A 23,718-nucleotide genomic window follows, 5' to 3' on the forward strand; every position below is an offset into this window, starting at 1 on the left:
AACCTTGTTCATACTACAGAGGGGTAGAGAACAGAGTCAGTGCCCTTAGGCATTCTCCCAGTTACACAGGAATCTGAAATGACCTTCCAACCACTCTGTGGTTACCAAAAAGAGTTTTACTCTTCCCTGTATTTCTTTGGTTGAACTGGGAATTACAGTAGCAACCAGTTAATTTAATACCAAAGTGCACTGGGGCTTCTTAGTTCATACAATTAATATGTCTTTTCATGGGTTCAATTCACAAAGGACTGTTGCTCCATCACTAAGGAGCCTGCTTTATATAGTGTCATCCCATTGATCCACCTAGTTCAGTAATGACTGCAGTAAGTCTTTTCACTTCAAGATTTGAGGAGGAGTATTTCCCAGCCCCACCTGGGGTTGCCTGGGACCAACTGCATTTAAAGTGTTTGCCCTACCACCAAACTACTGCCCTTTATTGCATAGGAGGCTTACACAACTTAAATGGGTTTTTTCAGTTGAATATGGTAAAAGACACTGAAGTAATTAACCAGAAAGGACATTTGCCACTTCTCTGATCCTGTTCTAAAGGTGAATAAAAGCCCTGTCTTTTGACAGGGGAGTATCTTTGCCATTGCTCCTATTTATTGTATAACTACAAACATACAACAACCCAATCTAAAGCCTTTTGATCAAAATGTACATTGTCCTTGTAAGCCTCCAAGTACTTTTACTAAATTGATAAACATGATAAATAATCCCTAACAGGGTTTTTTGTTTCAGTCTGACATTTGTCACATTTGTCATTGATGAATGTTATTATTTGTCTCCAGATGGATTTTGTGCTTTGCAGCTTTCCATCATAGCTATTGCTGGAAGCTCTGGACTGACTTTCGTGAGGGCTAACCTCTTAAATTATGGCCAACCCCTTTTCCCAAGAGGGGAGGTAAACAATGGAAACATAACATGGCTGCGTTAAAAGTTGTTACCCATGTTGCAATTATTTTCAGAGTACTGATCCCTTTACCAAAATTAATAAAGCAGAATCAACTTTTAAATCTGGCTTGTGTACAGCTTGTGAGATGGAAGTCTGATGGGGTGACATTAGGAAAGCTCTCATGATCTGCTTGACAATAATAGTACAGGTTGACCATACATGGATGTTAATATTACTGATGTATGTTGGGAAAGCTCTTAAAACAGATCAGGCAGAAATCGAAGGGAGCAGAGAGGGAGAATCTATCCAAGTTGAGAATAAAAAGAAGACGATGCCGTTTCTTCAGGCCAGGAGGAAAATCATGTAGCTTTGAATAGCCATTTAAAAAGGGGCAGGGGGGAGATTCAGTGGACCTTTATTAACTGTGAAGTCTACTTTTGTCAAAATAAATTTTTAAAAAATCAGGTGCATGCACACTTCTTATACTCAGAACAAACTTAGTTGGTCTCTAAGGTGTCACTGTACATTTTTCATTTTATTTCGACTGCATCAGACCAACACAGCTACCTACCTGAATCTACTTCTGTCAAGCTAGCTAGTAAGATGACAAAAAAGAAATAAAGGACATGAAATCTGATTGAAGGGATACATCAAATGTATTCAGGAGAATTTTAAATTACCGGATACCTTTTGTGCTAACCCATGTTATGTTTAAAAATATTGTTAAAAATTCAGTGCCTAGACACACAAACCAAAGAAAAAAGAATTGCTTTCTGTGTTATAAGCAATAAAAAAAAATTCAACTGCTTTGCAATGGGTTTTTCTAGCAGAAAATTGGGGTTGGGGCAATGAAGAAAAGCATTACCAGCACCTAAATTTATACACTTCAGTTAGTATGTCTTGAGAACCAGGCAGTAATTTCTGTTTACCAAGAAAAGAGATGTATAGTTTTCCTTTACTAGATCAAATCACATCCAGTTAAACTTTCCATGCCACAGAACATTTCAATAAGTAAATAGAATTATGAAGTCTTCAAGCTGCCTGATTTGCATGCAATATCTGCATAGTCTTACTGAATATTCTGCACAGTTTCAAGCAATGAAGACATCAGGAACTAATAAACTGTCTTCCCCTTTTCTTCTGCAAGAAACAAGTAACAAAGCAGCAGGACTCAAATGTTGTCTAACTCCATCTTAACATACAAAGATTCTCTCCATCCACACAGTTAGTTTGTTATATTTTTGCCTTATACATTCAACAAGTTTTAGAACACCTATCTTAGATCTCCATTGGTAAAGATACTTTTCATAATAAACCAATCATACTATTGAATGCTGTTTGTGTTTTGCTTTTATCAGCTTCCGCAAACCGTATGCACGCTGCTCAGGGTATAAAATAGAATGTCTTCCATTTACCAACTGAGCATCCACCAATTCTCATTATTTTGATTAATGAGATACATGTTAACAAAAAGAAAGACACATAGGGAGAGAGAACACAGAATAAGCAATGACTTCAAAATTATTTTCTTAGCTTATTTTGTGCAACAGCTATACAAGCCTTCCTTTTTATGCATGTCAGTCAATAAGATATCTGTTGTGTGTTTTGCACAAAGAACAAAGATGCCTTTATCGATTCTCAAAGTCTGTAGGACAAACCATTCATGCTGTCAAACTCCCCTAAAACCCTTTCAGCAAATAATAAAATCCATCAGTGACAAATGTCAACATGCTAATTTGTTGAAGAGGAAACAAAAGCAACATTCAGGCGAGGTGCCTCATTTCATATTATATCAGCCCTCCAATTTGTAACAACTTTACGGCAACCCACAGATTATGCAATTCTAAACAGAGCTGTGGAGCAACTAAGGCCAGAAAACATTTTTTTCCTGAACAAAATTGTGTGGGGGTTAATAGCCCCACATAAGTTAAACAACCGAGGTCTTTAAAAAATATTTACTACATGGTTTTCAGAAATACAGAGCCATAAATTCATTTGGAATAGCCTCACTTATTAAACTAGAAGGGAAATAAGGTTAAATGATATCATAAATGAAAGGTCCATCATCAACTGTACATTGAAAATCTGGTTTACCATATGATGCAAGACTAAAGAGTCATCCTGTGTATTGTAGGTAACAACTTCTTGTAAGGATTTTTTTCTTCTTCAGTAGAGTCACTCTCTAGGCATACTGAAGAATGCATGCATTTCCAGAGAGGTTTGGGTCACTTACTACGGTTTAAATCTCCCAATTACTCCAGCGCCACTGACTTGATTAACCTTACGACTACGTAAGATCAACTTACTCATTAGAATTGTTGTGGGCAAAGCTCACCTGTTTCAGTGGCCTCTACAAAAAAATGTGACATCATTGCAACTGGTTTAGAAATCTGCAACAAAACACTGCAATGTGTCCTCAATTTCAAAAGGAGCATGTTTTGAGGGTAAGGTCTGCAAGGTATTCTACATGGCAGAGTTGATGTTGCCAGCCTTCATTCATTGCAGACGTATTTTCTGCAAATGGGCCTGGTGTCTGAAGCCAGCTCCCCATAGAATATGTCCTTGGAGATTCTGCCATCTTCCATTTGTGGACATGGCCAAGCCAGCATAGACATAGCTCAGACAGGAATGTGAATGTGATACCCAAAAGCCTCCTGATGCAGAGAATGGGGAAGGTGTTGAGGGATTGCTCCTGGTGGCTGTAAGTTGCCCACGACTCACTTCCATAAAGCAGTGTGCTCAACAAGCAAGCCTGGTATCAAAGCAACCAATTTTCTCTCTCCCTTTCCATTATCCTTCATACCTCACACTGCGCCATCTGACACCCTAAACATAAACAGGTTCTAGAAGCTGCTAATTCTTGAGTTTTTATTTTAAATTACAAACCAATATCCTTCTCTATACCTAAGGTGTCCCCCAAATATGGCCACCACCCACGTTGGGTTTAAGAGGGAACAAGTGGTACCTACAAAAAATATTGCAGTGTGGCAAAGTGCATTGGAACAATGGCTTGACAACTACAGTGATACTTCCAGTTACAAACTTCATCCGTTCCGGAGGTCCGTTCATAACCGGAAACTGCTCATAACATGAGGCGTGCTTTCGCTAATGGCGCCTCCCGCTGCTGCCACGCCGCCGGAGCACGACTTCCTCTTGCATCCCGGGGCAACGTTTCCAACAAGAGGCATCTACATCTGGGTTAGCGGATCGAGTAACCCAAAGCATTCATAAGGGGGACAGTACGTAACACGAGGTACCACAGTAGATACTAGCAATAACAATGGGTGCTAATTTATAATTTTAAATCAAGTGATCACTCAGATGAGTAAAAGGGGGTTAAAAATATCAAGATGTGTTTGACATTGTTTGGGGTTTGTGGCAGATTTATTCTAAATGTGAATATTACAATCACCCACTATTAAGAATTGTGTGCATGCATCACATTCAAGTGTCAAAAAGCCTGAAAATTATGAGATCAAGGGTGGTTTGTAGGTGAATGATACTCTGTAGTGAGACATGAGAACAGAACAACAGGGGATACTCAAGTTGGTATTCACCTTCCATCCAGCTATAGTCCTAATGGTGCTACCTGCCACCCCTTAGCCCACAACAGCCTCCAAATAAATAGGATTCTCCCTAAACAGGTATTACTGTAGCACCACGCCAAATGGATATTTCCAATTCCTGTAATGAAAAAAAGATGGAAAAAATCTCTATGCACTCAAATAAATATTTATTTCAGGCCTGTCATGTTTTGGATTATTTCTTCTTTGAGGGCACAATAAATGTACAAAATATATTTTGTACAAAAATCATAAGGAATAGGATAGTCTTTCTCCTAACCAAAAGGGTATCTGATAGAAAGTCTCCGAAACTGTTGGTGCACTCATCTACACACCTACAAAAAAATAAGTCCAAATTAATTTAATGGGGCGTATATGCAGGGAAATGGCTACAGGATTATAGCCTAAAACTCCTTGTTCAAGCCATTTCAGGACATCCAAAATTTGTTATAGAATAGATAAATAGTCTTTGGACACTCCAGCCAGACCTGAATGAGCATCGAAGAGTGTACGATCTACTGGATCAACTTCTTTTAAAATCCTAAATGTTTAAGCACTGGGGAAAGGGTTCCACCCAGTCTTTGTTACATGAACTAATCACTACATTACAAATCCTTATAGGTGACTAGAAGGCATGCAAGAAAAAAAGCCAATCATGTTTCTATTCCTCATGCTAATAAAGGATTATTTCCATTACTTAGAAAAGGAAAGATAGAATTTCTGCTTGACACCTTTCAGGGAAGTCTGACGAGTTTTCTCCAGTTGTTGCCTAGGTGACAGACACACCAAACTAGCTATGCACATCCAAAATTGAATTTGTAAACTTTATAAAGGCAATAAGAACATAAGAAGAGCTGTTGGATAAGGCCAATGGCTCTTCTAGACCAGCTTCCTGTCTTCACAGGGGCCAACCATATGCCTATGGGAAGCCTGAAAGCAGGAACTGAGCACAACAGAACTGTCTCCACTTGTGAAGCAACTGGCAATCAGAGACATATTGCCTTTGACAATATAGCCATCATGGCTAGTGGCAGTTATAGCCTTACCCTCAATGAAAGTATCTAATCTCCCTTTAAAGCTATCCAAACTATGCTAAGCAGGCCAAAATCAATCACATTACAATACCTTAATTCCTTCCAGTAGCACCTTAAAGACCAACTAAGTTAGTTCTTGGTATGAGCTTTCGTGTGCATGCACACTTCTTCACACTTAGTTGGTCTTTAAGGTGCTACTGGAAGGAATTTTTTTTATTTTGACTATGGCAGACCAACACGGCTACCTATCTGTAACTACAATACCTTATTAGTTAAGTCAACAAATTTCCATTGATCTGAGTGAAAGCAAATTGTCATAAGATCATGTGAATGGGATGAATCAAATTTTACTGATGTGGTCCATCTTGTAGATTTTTAATTCTCCAGCTTTAGAATGTTTAATAAAGATATAGGTATTCCTGTCCATTGACAAGTTGTGTCTCCCAAAAATAATGTGATTATCTGGGTTCTGTTCTCAAAGGGAGGCTGCATTTCATTAGCAACTGTCTTAATTTATCATGTGAGCAGTGCAGTCTGTACTTTCTAGCCCCAACTACCTGTTCCCAGTTCTGTAGCTAACAATATATTTTATTGTGATATTGTGAAATGAACAAATATTCACAAAACACCAAAAACATTTACATTTCAAGACCAACCACCTATTCCCCAGACACAGAAATATCTGAGACACTACTGTGCACAAACAGCTTGTTAGTCTCTACGAGGAACTGCTATAAGACATGCACACACACACACAAACAAACAAACATACATGGAACAGGGTAGATTTTAGTGAAAAATTAATGTACCTTGATAAAATAGTTCAATATATTTGATTTTGATTTTTTTTAAATACCGTGCCCTTCTGGCCAATAAAATGTTCAAAAAATTAAATATAATACAAAAATGGATTTATTGTCTTTTATCTGAATGTCTGAGGCAAAATTTAATAAGAAATATCGAAGAACCTGCTAGCAGACTAAATAAAGCCCATAATCTAATGACCATTTTTCTAATGTAGTATTACATCATTAACTTTACAACAAGATTACAGTGCGCAGTATTATATTCTGAGTTGGATAATCAATGTTTGGCTCTGGTGACATGCATACAAAGAAATAGAAGTAAGAACAAATTCTCCTGCCTCTCTCTCCCCAATGTTGCAAAATCAAGGACAGTTTAAGATGTTAAGCATAAACAGCAACTGAATGTTACAGGTAAATTGTGCAACTGTTTTGGGATTTTAAAAAAATCAAGGCTGTTAATTTTTTTATCAAATTCTTTTTCTTTGGGGATAACATCAGCACTAGATGAAAGTTTAACAAGAATTTGGTCACTTAATGCAATTAAAGGTGGGATGTCCATTCGCAGGAATGTATGCAATGCAAATCTGGAAATGAATTATATTGCAATCTACAAATTGCATTAAATGGTATGAGATAATATAGTGAAGACCTATCTTTGAGAATCTGTTGCGGGATAAGACAGTGAGGAATAACCCTCTTCCATCAGGGAATGAAAATGATGGAAAGGAAATTGCAAGTTGGAAAAGGCAGAGAGAAAGCTGGGGGCAGTAGCAAGGAACTCTCAGAAGCTGCACTCTTGTTACCATTGAGGCACTATAGCTGAAGAAAAATCCTGGATTTCTGATTTATTTCACTGGGCAACACTCACTTTTCTACAAGGAAAGATTTAAAAAAACTTCTTCAAAATGAGCCAGAAAGCTCCTTCCAAAAGAACCTGGAAGCTCCATGTATATTGTCTGAATCTAGTAAAAAATATAGGGCGGGTTTCACCTAACCAGCCCCATCAGAGGAAGCTGTACACAAGGACAGTGTACCAGCCCCAATGGAGTCCCCCTATCCTTCCCCCAAGCACACCCTGTAATTAGCTGCCCGGCACATTTTGCTTCATTAGCATCCATTCTACAAGTGTTAGAGATTTACCACTTTAAAAGAAAAAGAAAGCACAGAGTCTGGGGTCTCTGCTGGCCCTGGGACTTCCACCCTCTTGAATACCCTGGCAGCTAGGCCAGAAGGAACTTCTGTAAGTACTGCAAACTTGATCTCTGTCTACCAAAAGATTTAAAGGAACCAGTGGTGCTTCACTTTCCACTATAAGCTCTCAGAACATTCTCCAGCTATTTACTCTGAGCAACTCTTCACTCTTAGTTGGATCAAACTACTCACCGACATACTTTCTCAACTGCCTGCCACTTGCTTCTGTTCCTGCCTCATCACTACAAACTGCTCACACAGCTGGAATGTATTAACTGCTATCATCACCAGGAGTTTCTGTATTATTCTAGGTCACATGTTCTGATTCTGCTGTGACTTAGGAACCAACTGCAACCCTCATATTTACCTTTTAAACATACAGATACCTGCAACTTTATGGGCTATAAACCTGTTATATATCTAAAATAAAACTGGAATTCAAAGGATTCCACTGAATGAAGAATTTTGGGAATACAAAAATAGCAATGCAGTCAGTTATTACCCCTACGGAAGGTTACCTACCTTTATATGATTATACCTATGGCTATAATCATAATATGAGCCACACTAAAACTAATTTTTTAAATTATTGCTAAGTGTGCTGGAATACAAACAAGAAAGTGGACCACATCAGAACATAATAATACAAAATAGCAAGCCTGTTTTCTGCTATCAAAGTAATTATTACTGTGAAGAAAAATGTTTGCTCTGACATATATCATATTCTTGTCAAACGGGAGGCAAACTGTTTGGAGTATGGTTTTATATGAGAATTCAAACAGCTGTCCATATGCGATCAAATTACACTGGGATTTTACAGATAGAAATCTATAAACAAATGCAGCTGTCACAAGTCAAAAGTTTTTCTCCCCCATAACTTTGATAAGTATTTTTCCATTTGTATTTCAGAATTCAAATGCAGAAGGATAACTTCCAAGTGCAAAAACGTATCTGAATCTCTTTAGGTATCATTTTTATGTAAACATCTCTCCTAACCAAACCTTTTCAGAGGTTCCATAATCAACTTATCCAACAACACAAAAGCATCTGAAGCTTGAATTACTTTTTATACATATATACATAATCACTGAATTACAGTTATGTGCAATGCTTTTCTTTTTTTAAATCTACATGATTAGAAACCAATATATCAGATAACGTTAAGAAAACACTGTACGCATCTCAGGCTAAAGAGCTATGATCAGTACATCATTTTTCCTAAAAACCAAATTGAGAAGTGGAGGGCAACAGACCAACACAAGTAATAACACTGACTAGCACTAGCTTCAAGTATGTTTGCAAAAAAGAGGGTGTGCTAGACAGGAGAAAGGTGAAATGAAAAGATTTCCTGTTCCCCTCTCCACAAATTTGACAAGTTGTTTCAAGAAACATGGAGGAAAACAGAAAATGACTTTAGGCTGGCACCTGAGAGACAGTGCAGAGCAGTAACTGACACAAGGTCATTGGCTGTTGATTCTTGCAATGGGAGCTATTGGGCTGGCAGAATAAAAGGAAGCCTGCATTTATTACCTAGCATAAACACAGTCAAGCCTGCCAAAGAAGTAACCATGAAAGAAAAGGAAGTAAAATGTTCCAAAAACAATATGATTATGAAAGAAATAGAATAACACTTTTAAAACTGAAATGTAAATAAAATAAAATAGAATATATTTATGTATATATATTGTCCACATAGACATCTAGTATACGAAGTTTACACAGCAATGTTTTCTATATGTTCCATAAATTGTTTCTTGATAATGATGTACTGTTATAAGCATTACCACCCTTTTAATGGATGTCAAATGTTTACTTACTCCTGAAAATATGCATTAACATTGTGTGCACTGAAGTCCAGGATAGAAGTGAATGCTTTAATGAATATAAACATACATCAATATATAAACACGGTTAAAGCTTAAAACCATCCAATTTAAACAAATCCTATATGTTAGCAGTCCTGCTAAGAAATCTTTGGCTACATTTCATTTCCGTTTCCTACTCGAGATATAAATCAAGAATGAATCCACTGACTTCAGTTCAGTAGGTCTGCATTTTCATCACTAATGCTTAACACAAAACAGAATTTAGTTGATATGCTGGCACCATGCATACATGTAAAAAGTTATAATTTTAACTTTGTAATTTTTAGTTTGCAGAACCCAGAGAGAGACATAACCAAGATGGCTCCCTCCATTGGACTTAATAAGGAAGCCATTACAGAACTGTGGAATTCCATTAATGTCTGAATTCTACTTCTGAATCTGACCACTGGCTCAGGGCATGACTTTATTGCAGAATTATCTGCTTTATAACCCAACCCAATGAAGAATACAGTCAAATGAGAGATCTGCAATAGACATTTCACAGCATAGACTGTACCATCTTACTAGCCTCCAAAGAATGAAGCTTTCCAAATACTTGGTTATTGTAACATCATATATTAGCATTCAAAATAGTAACAGTAGTGCAAGTTCTAGCCTTAACCAACAGGAGTATAAATTGTTGCTCTATTTAACACTTGATGGCAAATGAGTGGCCAGGCAGACTGATACATATGATGGGAAACCTTTCAAAGGGAGTCCCAGGACATACTTAGCCTGTTACTTCAATCATATCATGCAAAGCAGGGATGGGGAACCTGTGGCCCTTCCAATATTGCTAGATTCCAACTTCCTTTGAGGGTTTTAAGCAGAGGTTCGATGGTCATTTGTCATGTATGATCTAGTTGAGATTCCTGCATTACATGGGGTTGGATCACATGACCCTTGGGGTCCCTTCAACACTACAGTTCTGTTCTATAATTATGTATCGGCTGCCTTCTTTGCTCTGGTCACAGTTACAATTTCAAAAGGGTTTTTATCAGATTATTATTAACTCAAGTATTGCTATCATAAAGACCTCTGCTATATCCCTCTTCTATGTTTGTGTGTGTGCATTTTCAATTTTGATATATTTGCAGAATTTCTTTTTACTACAAAAAAGGACCCCTGACAATTAAGTCCAGTCGCGAACGACTCTGGGGTTGCAGCGTTCATCTCGCTTTACTGGCCGAGGTAGCTGACGTTTGTCCACAGTTTTTCCGGGTCATGTGGCCAGAATGACCAAGCCACTTCTGGCGAAACAAGAGCAGCACACGGAAACGGCGTTTACCTTCCCGCCGGAGCAGTACCTATTTATCTACTTGCGCTTTGACGTGCTTTCGAACTGCTAGGTTGGCAGGAGCAGGGACCAAACAACGGGAACTCACCCTGTTGCGGGGATTCTAACCGCCGACCTTCCGATCGGCAAGCCCTAGGCTCTGTGGTTTATACCACAGCACCACCCGCATCCCTTTTACTACATACAAAGTGCATAACGGTTACCCCACTTATAGAAAATGCACCTGTTTGTAACAACGTGGCAGTGCTGCTTTCCTTCCATATCCTGAAATCTGCTGCTGCTCCAATTGTATTCTTCTAACTTTAAATTTAGCTTCTCTCTTTCTTTCTTTTTCCTTTCGTTTCTTACTAGAACAGGGACTAAAATGAAAGACAAGCAGCAGCAGTTCTGTGCTTGCACAGCTTCTAGTTGGCCGCTGTGATAAGTGCCAACTGAAACAGGCTAAAAACTGCACTGTTCCCATGAGAAAAACCATGAAATGAATGCTGCAATATATTGCTGAGAATGAAAGCAAAAATTAAACAGAAGAACCTAACTACATGGAAGGTGTTTTTCATGAAGCTGCTAGATTTGGGAACAAGGATTCAAGGCATGGATAATAATGCACAGGGCATCTTGGCCTCTACACAGAGACTGTCTTGTGGATCATGGAATATGGCCCCTAATACAGAAACCAGCTGCCACAAAATCCTGAGAACTGAGCTTTAATAGATAGTTTATTGGCCAGAAGGGGTGATCATTAATATCTGGAGCAAATAAATGAGGTAGCTTTTCCTGTGCCCTAGGAAAATAATCAGCCATTCTGGCCACCAGCTAGGGATGGGGGAGAAATTCAACTGAGTTCATATTTAAAGCTGAATATCTCAAATTTACACTTTTTGAAACAATATGAGAACTAAAACACAGTCACTGTTTGAAATTCACACTTTTAAAATTTTGTTATGTAGTTCTCCAATCAATGTTTGCTAAAGTATGTATATGAGAGAAAGTGGCCTAGCACTAAAATGCTAAATATTTTTCATGGTGATTTTTTTTGGGAGGGGGTCACAAATTGCTGCAGAAATGTAGAGAACTGAAGTGAAGAATGGAAACATTAAAAATTGACATAAATAAAATGGACAGATCCTTTCATCCCTACCAATAATTCATAGTTTTCACACACAACAACTTTATCTGCCCCCCAACCCTACAAAAGTAAAAAATATCTGCTACCTAGTTTGGGGCTAGATATTTCACAGCTTTTGCTCTATTTGGACTCAAGAGGGTGCAAACTGACCTGAAAAGAACCATAATGTATTGAAATAATAACAGAGATACAGCTCTAAATATTATGAGGAAAAATCTGATTTTTCAGATTTCACTTATGGATAAAACTGTTTATCAAGGCCAAGGTGTGAGCTGTCATTTTCATACTTATATACCAAAATTTTCCTCATTGTTTTGTTTTTGTTGGAACCACTCATTACAATCAACAACATTGCTGATAATCTTACTACTGTAGTGACACATGCTTTTTTTAAGCAAGACACTTTGTTTATTCACCCAAGATGGTAATGATCACCCCATATTCACACCCCTAGTCTACAGACTAAAATAACTGTCCTACTCTTGAAAGCTGGTGAAAGAATAGTAACATATTGACAGTTCCTCTCGAAGGATCAGAACCAGCAAAGTGTTAGTATGAACTTCATAAGATTGCACATATATACATATTAGCCATGCTGCTATATTCTAGAATAATTCATAAACAAAGTCACAATGTAGATTTCATATTTTTAAAGAGATGAGTTTCTATCAATTTAAAAATATGTGTATATTCAATAGGATTTTCATTCATGATCAAATTTATCAATGTTGACTGAAATAAACGTTCAAATATTTAAAACACTTGTACAATGTTAATTGTAATGATCTTAGCACGCACCACTATAATTCCAGTCTCAAAATGCAATAAACTACAACCATTATTCTAGAGTAGTACCACAAAGGTCCCTATTTACAATCTGAGCACATTTTCTACAATTCAGGCTGAGAGAAAGAACATTTCTTGTTCTGAAAGAGATCTTTAGACTATGAAGGTCCACTCCAAAGTATGTAGTGTTCATCTTACACTATGCTCCCTTAAACAAGTAAAGGCTTTGACACCTTTAAAAGAAGATATAAGGAACTCATGGTAGGGGGTATAATCAAGTAAAGTGTAACCAAGGGTCTGTTCATAGCATGTTTTGACACTACAAAAAGGTTCTCAGAGGCAATGGAAATGCTTGTTAAAAAGCAATAATTCTACAGTTCATTTGATATTAATGCAACATATATACCACTAAATAGTACAACCCAATCCTATGCAAATTGACTCAGAAGGTGCACTGAATTCAATGGAATTTAGTCCTGAGTAAGCATATTTATACTTAACTACACAATGTCACCCAAAAATCAAAAGAAAAGGCCTTTCGATTTGTGTTGGTCAAACAGCAGTCCTATCTTTCAACCTCCCACCCTATCTTAAGGAAATCTCAAAAACAGTATCTAATATTTTATGGAATGAGTGTCTGCTGCTTCAAGAAGTGAGGTGGTCAGTAGACACGTGCAGCTTTCTGGATTGCAAGTTATACCTTTGTATTCCCCTCACTCCAAGTGTTACTTGTGCTGAAGCTTTTCCTGGTTAGGCAATAACATACAAAGGTAAAAATAGCAACTATGTACTGCACACTGTTCAACAGTTTTGTGATTAAGTGGTCTATAAATCTTTCTTAACAGATTACCGTATTTTTTTGCCCTATAGGACGGATTTCCCCCCTCCAAAAATGAAGGGGAAATGTGGGTGCATCCTATGGGGCGAATACAGGCTTTCGCTGAAGCCTGGAGAGTGAGAGGTTCTCGCTCTCCAGGCTTCAGGAAGCTCTGCGCGACCCTCCGGAGCCCGGCACCAAGCCGCGCCGGCCTCCGGAGGGTTGCACAGAGCTGCCTGCATTTTGAAGCCTCTTCAGCGCGCCCGGGCTTCGCACAGCTGTCTGGAAGCCTGGGGAGACCGGCGCGGCTCCCTAGGCTTGCGGATAGCAGGCTGTTCTGGGGTCGGGGGAAGCTCAGGCTTCCCCCGCGCCGGCCCTGTGCCTGGGGGGGGGAAATAATTTTTTTCCCTTTATTCCCCCCCAAAAAAAACTAGGTGCGTCCTATAGGGCGGTGCGTCCTATGGGGCGAAAAATATGGTAATTACTTTTGAAAAATGCAGGATACCTAGAGCTACAAGATTTATCTGAATGGGACACAATATGTGTCTGAGTTGAAGAAGACATGTCATTGTCCACTTTTTTTTTCTAAACCCAATTCAGATTTCAACAAATCCTGAGAGATGTTCACAATCCCAGAACTTGGAATCTCCAGTGTTACGTAAAGTTAACAATTGTAGTCATTTTCCACCAACTTTATCAAGCAACATACAGAAATTATTTTAGGTGGGAGACTGTGTAGTTGCAGAATGACAAGCAATGTGGATCTTGGTGCAATCCATATTTTGTTGATATTTTAATCTTCTCTGCTCCCTGTAAGACTATAAATTATGACTGCCCACTTAACATGAGGGAGAAAAGAAAAATATTTTCAGTTAAAAGGACAGTCAATTGTTTGCAAGTGAGACACACTAAAAATAACTGATTTTTTCCATTTTGCCATGGCATCCAATAGGGTTATTTGTTCAATTCTCTGATCCACATTAACAGGGTTATAATTAGCAGTTTCCACAGATTTCAGTTGTTCAAAAAGTTCTAATTTAAACAGAGGTTCTCTCTTAAAAATAATGGGTTATGAAATGAGAAAACCTGCAAAATTTCTGTTCTATCCATTAGCTAGATTTAGTTCAAATGTGTTTCAGGGACTATATATTATTGTTTTTGAAGGTGTGTTTTTTTAAAAAAAAAGTTGACGTTTTGGAAATACTTGAATAAAAAAATTGAAATCCAATTAGAAGCATCACTGCAATGATCTCACAACTTGAGTTCAATCATAACAGCCTCATTTTTCCTACATCTTTCTTTTAGCTCCACCAGAAGGTAATTACTGTGTGTTCCACCCTATGATAGATTTGGACTCAAAACACATCTGTTACACATTTATGGGCTAAGTGGTTCAGCATGCTGGTAAGGAAATATTGTGTGTTTGATGTACTCCAAATCTTGTTTTGATCCCCAATTGACAACTGAGTGGAGGGCCATTTCCAAAGAGGTAGCAAATTTGACTTTAGGTTTAGCTAAGAGGTAGAACATTTTCTCATAATGCTCCTACAGATAATATGAATAGGCATGCCTCAAATCATCACTTTTATCACTTCACATACTGTAAATGATGACAGCCCTTGAATCACTTTGTCATAGTAATCTTTAAAAACAGTTTACCACATGAATGTGACTGTCCCAAAAAAGGACTTCTGGACTTAATGCATGACCTGCGGAATGTTTAAAGAATCAAGCTAATGATTGGGCAGTTGGCAAATAAAAGTCCATGGCAACCAACCAGCTGTGATTCACACACAATTAAAAAATGACTAAAAAATTGTGTCCTAGAACAGTAAATAAAATAATAATAATAATAATAATAATAATAATAATAATAATAATTTATTTATACCCTACCCATCTGGCTGTGTTTCCCCAACCACTCTGGGCGGCTCCCAATTGAATATTAAAAACACAATACAGTACAGCATTAGGTATCAGTTACATATTATGTAAAAGTAGAGAGATTATGTAAGTGGGAAACAAGGAAATTCCACTAATTAAAAGGTATTCATAATGCAGTTGAGCCCCCACGTAATATTAGTTTATTAAAAAAAAATAAGTCTTAAGCTTCTGAAACATGTACTGGCATTTCTAAAGCAGAAAACAAAGAGATTCTGAACAGGAATTGACATGAGAAAGGAAAGATAATGAGCTAGATTTGCAGGCAGTAGGTGGAGACTTCATACACCTGAAGACCCAAACTAGTAACATTTCTGAAGAAATGTGGTATAAGCAGATTCTAGATATACTATGTAAAAATAAAAACAGGGAAGGGAAGGGAAGGGAAGAGAAGAGAAGGAAGCAAAACCCTTATCTACATGTTGATCACAACAATCACCCTAAAGCCTTTTCAATTTTATCCTATCATTAATATGAGAGGTCCCCAAGGACTAGCAGCAGTTCTCCAGGGTTTCCAGGTAGTAGTGTGTCCCAGACTTGACTGGAGATGCCAGAAACTGAAGTTGGGATCTTCAGCATGTAAACCACTAACTAGTGCCCCTTCCTCTATGTATGAGGTCCACATAGCAAAAGTTTGAGAAGATGCATTCTCAGGTGCTGCCTTCCTCACCACAAGTTACAGATCTTCCTTAAGCAGGTCCCAAGCTTGAAGCCTTTTCAAAGGGTCAACCTCTTTGGGACTGGCTTTTAAGTGGTCATCAGATGTTGGACCACTTATAATGGTTATATTATAATGCAATGGAATGTTATTCTATTTTGCTGAAGTGTTTAATGTGTTTCTTACCCTGAATATTTGAGATAGGGAGGGTTCTGCATCTGTGCCTCTAATCAAGGGGACATCCTTCCCCACACTCTACCCAATTATTTCCCAAATTCATTCCATGCTACACTGTGGTACTTCCCTAGTAAAATTCTACTCCAAACCCCAATTTTAAGACCATAAAACTCTTCCCAATCACTCTAGTTCTCCTGCCTTTTATATGAAAGAGTATATCTTCCCTGTTGCTTCATACTTCCCATGTTCATGTACAATGCAGCAATGTACAAGTTCTCAATCTGTATACTACAAAATGTTGAAGTGTGGAGTGCTCCTGTTCAGGATACTCCATTCCATTCTTCTCCCAGCAAGTTTTCCATTTCTCTTCCTCTCCTCAATAGTTGGCCAATGCTTTGTGGCAGCTGAACATGCTTAGTCTTCATAAGGCTGTATTGGACTTTACCACTCTCCCCAACTAGGATTATTTTCCTAATTTCCTAGGGTGCCCCTAGTCTGCTGATAACTCTCCTCTTGTGCATGGGTAGTACATAAGATCCAGCATTCAGAAAACTGACTTCATCAACAGTATGCTTGATTCAGGAAGCACAAACAATTAATGCCATGTTAATCAGGCATTCTGTCATCATTTCTCTATATCTGAAGCCACCCTCTGTTTGAGGCAGTTATATGAGTAGCAGAGAATATGCTGAGTACTAAACATCTCAAACTAGTTTTAATGGGAGTTAAACCATTTTTGTATGTTTGATGAAGAACAACCACACAGTATAAAGCCAAAATAAGAACGCTAAAGCCTGCCTCTAGGCAAGCCTTTTAAAAAACTAAGCCAGCATCTGGAATACACTGGAGTTAATGTCCCAACTAGATACTGACTGAATTTTCATATGATTGATACAACAAAGGGCCTATGTTAGCTTTTTGTTTGCTACTAATATATAATGAATGCTTCAAGAATAGTACTTACTATTTATCCCTACATTATACTGACAGTCAGCTGCTGTTATCTTTCTGGGACGTTCCTACCTTATGTCTAATTAATTACTTCTAGCCATTACTAAATGTAGAGATGTATAAAACTTGGCAGACACTTCTCAACGCTCCCCTCCCCCCCACTCCTGCCATCTATTTAATGCTATACTGGACCTTAAAGCCTGGAAAGACCACATGGATAAGCCAATGTTGCTCTTTCCAGGAAAACACCAGTTTGTGTTCAACAAGAACTGCATACTGTATATCTTTCTTCGATCTCCTTTTCTCTCCTCACTTTCAAGGGAGTGGGAGAGTCAAACCATACTGGACTGTTTAGTTTTGCAAATGTGCTAGCAGTTTTATTCCTGCACTACTAGAAGAAGTGCATGAACAGCTGCTACAGGGCTGCACGGCTATTGCCCCATCTAGAGAAAACACTGCAGGTAACCAGAGCATGTAGCAACAGCTTTAGCATCTTACATAGATAATTGGTTACAACTCAAATGATTACTGCTCTACAGAAAAACACATAACGGTCAGAGTGTTGGACTGGGACCTGGGACACCAGGATTCAAATCCCCATTCAGCCATGAAGTTCACTGAGTGACCTTAGACCATCTCTTAGCCTAGCCTAACCTCACAGGGTTGTTGTGAGGATGAAATGGGGTGGACGCCATCTTGAGATACTTGGAAGATAAAGGTGGTTGGTTGGTTAGTTAGTTAGTTAATTAGTTAGTTAGTTAATTGTTGCTGAAACAATCAAAGCTCAAAACTCAATAAATCTCAGGATTCAGAGAAGGAAAATATGTTTACACTATTATTTTTTAACTGTGACACTTTCCTCCCGCTTCATAAAGAGCACATCTAAAAATCTGCTTGTGATAGGCACCAGTGGGTACGAGGAGCCTCTGAAAATAGGAAGTGTGATGCAGAGCAAGAGAACAGGGCTAATGCTGGAAACAGCAACTGTGGAATTTCAATTCACTGTTCTGTTGACTTGAAAGGAACCACTGGATGATGGCAATACTAACCTAGGCATTGTCAAACAAAACAAAAAACCCACCCCTAAGTTTCTAGAAGCAGGCGGGGCTGCCTCTAATTATTTTTTTAAAATAAGTAATCAGGTTTCTCTTACCATATAAAAGTCCACAGCAAATTAAAAACATAAGGTGATGATACATGCAAGACATATAAGTAAGATTTCAAAGGAAGATTTTCCTTTAAAAGGCGTCGGCAGGTCTTGAAAGAGAATGCTGCTGAATCTGCTGTGGTGGCCGCTGGAAAATACAACCTCAAGCCTCTAATTAAGCTCTTCTGCGGAAGAAGCACCATCATTTCTTCCTACTCTGAAATGTGAGATAACCATCCCCCTCAAATAAGAGATGGTACTACTTTTGTGCATTAAAAATGAAGTAGCTACAAGGCTAATGAGGAACAGACTTGCCGACGTACATGGACACACACATACAATATCCCAAATCTAAAGATAATGACTGAAAATTTATGGTTCTTTCCTTCTCTGGCAGGCTGGAGTACAATTAGAATTCTCAGAACAGCAGATCCTTTGTGCCAGCAGGCTGCGTTATGTTTATACTGCTGCAGATAGGCCAGATAGATGATTAAATAAATACATAGCACAGCATCCTTTCTGCATCAAAATAATACATAAAGTAGTAAAGGAGCGCTGGAATACAGGAGCATATCTGAACTGATGTCATTGCATTGTTACAGTAAGGACTGACAGGAATTAGATGTACAGAATATCTTGCACCATCAACCAGAAGAACATGATGTTATAAATTTCATACGTGTGTGTGTGTGTGTGTATCACACACACACACACACACACACACACACACACACACACACACACTTTTAGGTGTCAAAAAGTAGTCAGATATGTAACCATCTTACACTTACTTTATTTTTCGCTATATAAGACGCACATTTTCCCCTCCAAAAATTAAGGGGAAATGTGTGTGCGTCTTATGGAGCGAATGCAGGCTCCTTGGCTTCAGCGATAGCAACGCAAAGCCTCCGAAGTGAGTGGGAGTGCTCCCGCTGCACTCTGGAGGCTTCATGTTGCTTTCGCTGAAGCCTGGAGAGCGAGAGGGGTAGGTGCTCTCCAGACTTCAAAGATAGCCGCCTGAAGCCTCCGGAGGCTTCGCGTTCCTTTCGCTGAAGGGTAGGTGCCCCTTCAGCTAAGGTGCAGTGCCCTTCAGCTAAGCGGGAGGAGAAATGGAAGGGGCTCCATTTCTCCTGCCGCTTCGCTGAAGGGGCGCTGCGCAGAGAGGGGGAGAATTTTTTTTCTTGTTCTCCTCCTCTAAAACAAGGTGCGTCCTGTGGTCGGGTGCGTCCTATAGAGCGAAAAATACGGTATGTAACAGCACAAGAAACATGGAAAAGTGCTCTTCTTTTCACTTCCTGCTTGTAACTGAGACATTAAAAAATTTGAATTATTAGAATAACCACAAAAATATTTCCTTATGCACAAAGACACATTCACATGTAGCACTTTACTCTAAATTTAATCAGATTTTACTTCCATCATAATTACTTTGCTTTGGCTTCATTCATGAACTCATTTCTGATGCAATTACTCCCCACTTGCACTATATCCTACCAGCATTTACTCCCCACTTGCACTATATTCCTACCAGGGAATTCACCTGTTATTTTATCTGAACACGCACTGTATTATCTTGAACAAATACTACGTACAAAGACCTATGAGCCACAAGTAGTTAAACAGTCTTACTATCCCAAAAGGAAACAAATGCATTAACAACGGTTTGCCTGTTCAGAACATTAACCTTGTTTTCCCAAGTGTGTAATGACATAAGTCAATGTTACCATGGTTCCTATAGTCTGTACTTTAGTCAAACCAATGATCAATGTCAAAATATGAAAAAAACCCAACAAACTGAGTTTTTGGTGACCTTCAGGGCCACCTTGAGTGAGAAGCTGATGTTTGTGTCTGCTACCAGCACTGATTATCAGGTGCTGAGGTTGTGCAGTACTGTGCATGTTATGATTATGCAGTTGGAACCTGGAAGTAGATAGAAGTACTGTAGTTCTATACCAGTGGTAGGGAACCCAAGGCCCGTGGGCCAAATGCGGCCCAATCGCCTTCTCAATCCAGCCCAGGGATGGTCCGGGAATGAGCATGTTTTTACATGAGTAGAATGTGTCCTTTTTATTTAAAATGCATCTCTGGATTATTTATGGGGCATAGGAATTCATTCATTATTTCCCCCCCAAAAAAATATATATTCTGAGGGACAGTGAGGGACGGTGGACCGGCCCACGGCTGAAAAAGGTTGCTGACCCCTGTTCTATACCCACCAGAGCAAGAGCTTGGGCCCCTCACAGGTGAGAGATAGGAGAGGAGTATTATTTATTAGCACTCCTAATATTAGGAGTATGAGTTTATAAGTGCTCCAGAGATTAGGCTCAGCAGCGGACCTTTGTATGTGGGTTGTAATATGGCTACATGTCAGTAATTTATGTATGAGTTGTTGATGGAGGTAATGAATGATTGTAGTAGTTGTGTGAAATAGGTGCTGAGTGAGATTCCATGACCATATGTATGTTGTATTATATTGCCTTGCAGGTACTGTAGCTTTATTTATTTTGGTATTATGTTTATGTACATGGTATTGTTTCTGTATTTTGTTATGAATCATTTGACATGGTTTTATTGTACTTTCTAGGTACAATATATATGCATTTATCTACTGTAAACCTCTTCTTTCAGAGCAGTCTATAAATGTCTTTCAGAGCAGTCTATAAATGGAAATAACATATAAATCATCATCTGAAGGGGAATCTCCTTGTTTACAATACAGTGTGTTATTAGTAGTTCTGTAAAAATATGGAAAAACCCAAGTGCTTATTAGGACATAACATTTCAAATAACCCAATACTGCCACCAGCTACCAGTATTAGAATCTCAGAATCTCTTTGGTAAGTATATAAACAATGCTTCCACATATCCTTTCTGTCCTCGTAACAGCTCCAATGGGAAGGTCTATTTTGTGCTCCCTTTTCAGAATTCCCTGAATAGCTCTTTTGTGTCTGCAGAGCCCAAGAAACATAACTGAGGGTCTATGTGAATCATTTGTACCATCCATTAACTAGATTCCTCTAGGGTGCTCAAAATCAGAACAGGATCTCTTTCACTTAAGAGGCTCACTACCTCCAGACTACACGCCTATATTTTAAGGGTGTCATTTGTGGCCTTATGTTTTATATTTGTTCCCATAAATCAGCTAGCACAGCACACTGCTAACACCAGTGGAATAATTGGTATCTATCATTGCTCTCCTTCTGATACATATGTTGAAGAAAGATATTTCAAATATAGTAATTTACACTGCAGTTAAACAGTTGATATAGTCATTACTTATATGCCTATTATTACCGTATTTTTCGCCCTATAGGACGCACCGGCCCATAGGACGCACCTAGATTTGGGGGGGGGGATAAAGGAAAATAATTTATTCCCCCCCCAGGCGCGGGGCTGGGGAAGCTCGGGCTTTGGCAGCTTTGGCATCGCTCTGGGAGCTTGTGGGGCTGGGGGCGGGGAAAGCGGAGCTTCCCCCTCCCCCAGCCCCCATAACAGGACCCAGAGCGATGCCGAAGCTGCGTGCAGCTTTGGCATTGCTCTGGGAGCTTGCGGGGCTGGAGGAGGGGAAAAAGTGCGTCCTATAGGGCGAAAAATACGGTACATTTATATCCCACCTTTTACCTTATCTGGCCATTAATTAGCCTCCAACAGCCAAAAGGTAGTAGACATGGTCATTGCTATCTTCACTGGTTCTCTTTATCTTAACGAAGTCATAATTTTCAAAAACACGTTTTCAATTTCCAAATGGCTACAGCTGAGCTATGATTTACTACTACTGGTCTTGCATCTCCTGAAGTACAGCAGGTATGACAAATATAGATAGGATTTTAAACAATGCTCTTCTGCCTGGTAAGGATAACAGAGCAAGGTAGATACCGAGAAGAATTAGCAGATGAGTAAACATGCATTGAAAAATAGAAAAATCTCAATACCTGGCCATTCCAAGACTGGAAAAGTTGGGTGGAACAATCAAGACATCAAGCCTAGAAAAGGGATGGGTACCCAGGAGATCATAAGCAGCTGAGAGACACTGAGGGATCAGTTGCAGCAGAACCTCTTCGCAGGATTTCTTAAGGCACTGAGGAGCAAAGACACGATGAGGAATGACCACCTGAGAAGTGGCAGCAGGATCTTGGAAGCGGCAAGGATATGGCAGATGACCACAAGTCCGTTCCAACAACCTGAAATTGAAAAATAATATCTTATTTCTAGTAAGTAAAGTTCTGAGCATACTTAGGTAATGCAGCTACGGATAACCAGAAGTGGTTTGCTGCATTAGGAAGACCAATTATTTTCTCTGGTGGGAAAAAATGGGACTGCCACAACTATTGATAGAAAATGGGATGGCATGGAAATATGATGCTCTTAAGAAAATTCAATATAAAGATTAACATTTTGCTGATATTCAGGATTTCTGTTGAAATATTCCCTTCCACATCAAGTTGGTCTAATGACATGTGGCTTGGCTGACTTGCTTGAGTCCGCAGGTCTGTAGGAATGTCTCTTCTGTACAGCCAGTTTCCAACTATTATATATCCCACAACCTTGAGAATATGTTTTAATAGTGATTAAAAAAATAAAATAATGCTCAACGTCATTAAAGGGGTTCAAGTCTAAATTAATATTTGAAGACCTGAAATTAATATGCCATCCACTGATCCATGTTGGTTCTCACACAGGTATAGTTAATAAAGAATAATACAAGAGAAAAAATAGATGAAGCAAAAAAATCAGGAATATATCGGAAAAAATCAAGATCCTAAGAAGAAAACTGATGTTTACTTTAATCAGTTGGAATGACATCCTTCACATACTACAAAAATTCCTAATTCCTAGTTCTTCAGGCTTATTAGGTACTAATGTAATGTAATGTAGGCTTGAATGTAAATTGCTTTTGAGTTACGTACTTTTGTAAAAGCTGAGATCCAGCTCTGAGGACTTTTCAGTAGTTCCCTCAATGCAAAAAGTGAGGTTTTAGGGAACAAGGCAGAGCACCTTCTTGATAGTGGTGCCCACCCTGTGAAACTCCCTCCCATCAGATGTCAAGGAAATAAGAAACTATCTGACTTTTAGAAGACATCTGAAAGCAGCCCTTTATAGGGAAGTTTTTAATGGCTGATGTTTTAGTGTGATTTTATAATTTGCTGGAAGTCGCCCAGAGTGGCTGGGGCAATCCAGTCAGATGCACGTCATATCTGAGACTGAGGCATCCCATGAGAACCATGTCTAATATTTTATAGTCCAATGCAAATTGTTGCACAACTGACCATGATGGTGTTTTCTAGGTTTATGTCTTTCATGTTGATTCATTTGCTGCTTATCACAGGCTAATGCCCTGTTTCCATATCCTTCTAAGCAGAAAGCTTCTCCTGAAAGTTAATCCATATGTATCACTATTGCACTTATTTTCTTAGCCTCTTCCTTCATTTGTATCACAAAAGGGACATTATTGCTCCAAATAACT

The 23,718-nt window shown here is 38.8% G+C and overlaps 1 protein-coding gene across 9 annotated transcripts in view; it reads right to left on the reverse strand.

Moving 5' to 3' along the window:
• AOPEP (aminopeptidase O (putative)) overlaps positions 1-23,718 on the reverse strand; it is a 193,287-nt gene that overhangs the window by 136,207 nt on the left and 33,362 nt on the right. For all 9 annotated transcript variants that reach the window (XM_082241560.1, XM_082241558.1, XM_082241559.1 and 6 more), the window contains one exon: positions 22,187-22,435. In XM_082241560.1, the coding sequence (XP_082097686.1) occupies positions 22,187-22,435 (249 nt within the window). The remainder of the gene's footprint in view (positions 1-22,186; positions 22,436-23,718) is intronic.

Source organism: Podarcis vaucheri, assembly GCF_965113315.1.
Source record: "Podarcis vaucheri genome assembly, chromosome: 11".
NCBI lineage: Eukaryota > Metazoa > Chordata > Lepidosauria > Squamata > Lacertidae > Podarcis > Podarcis vaucheri.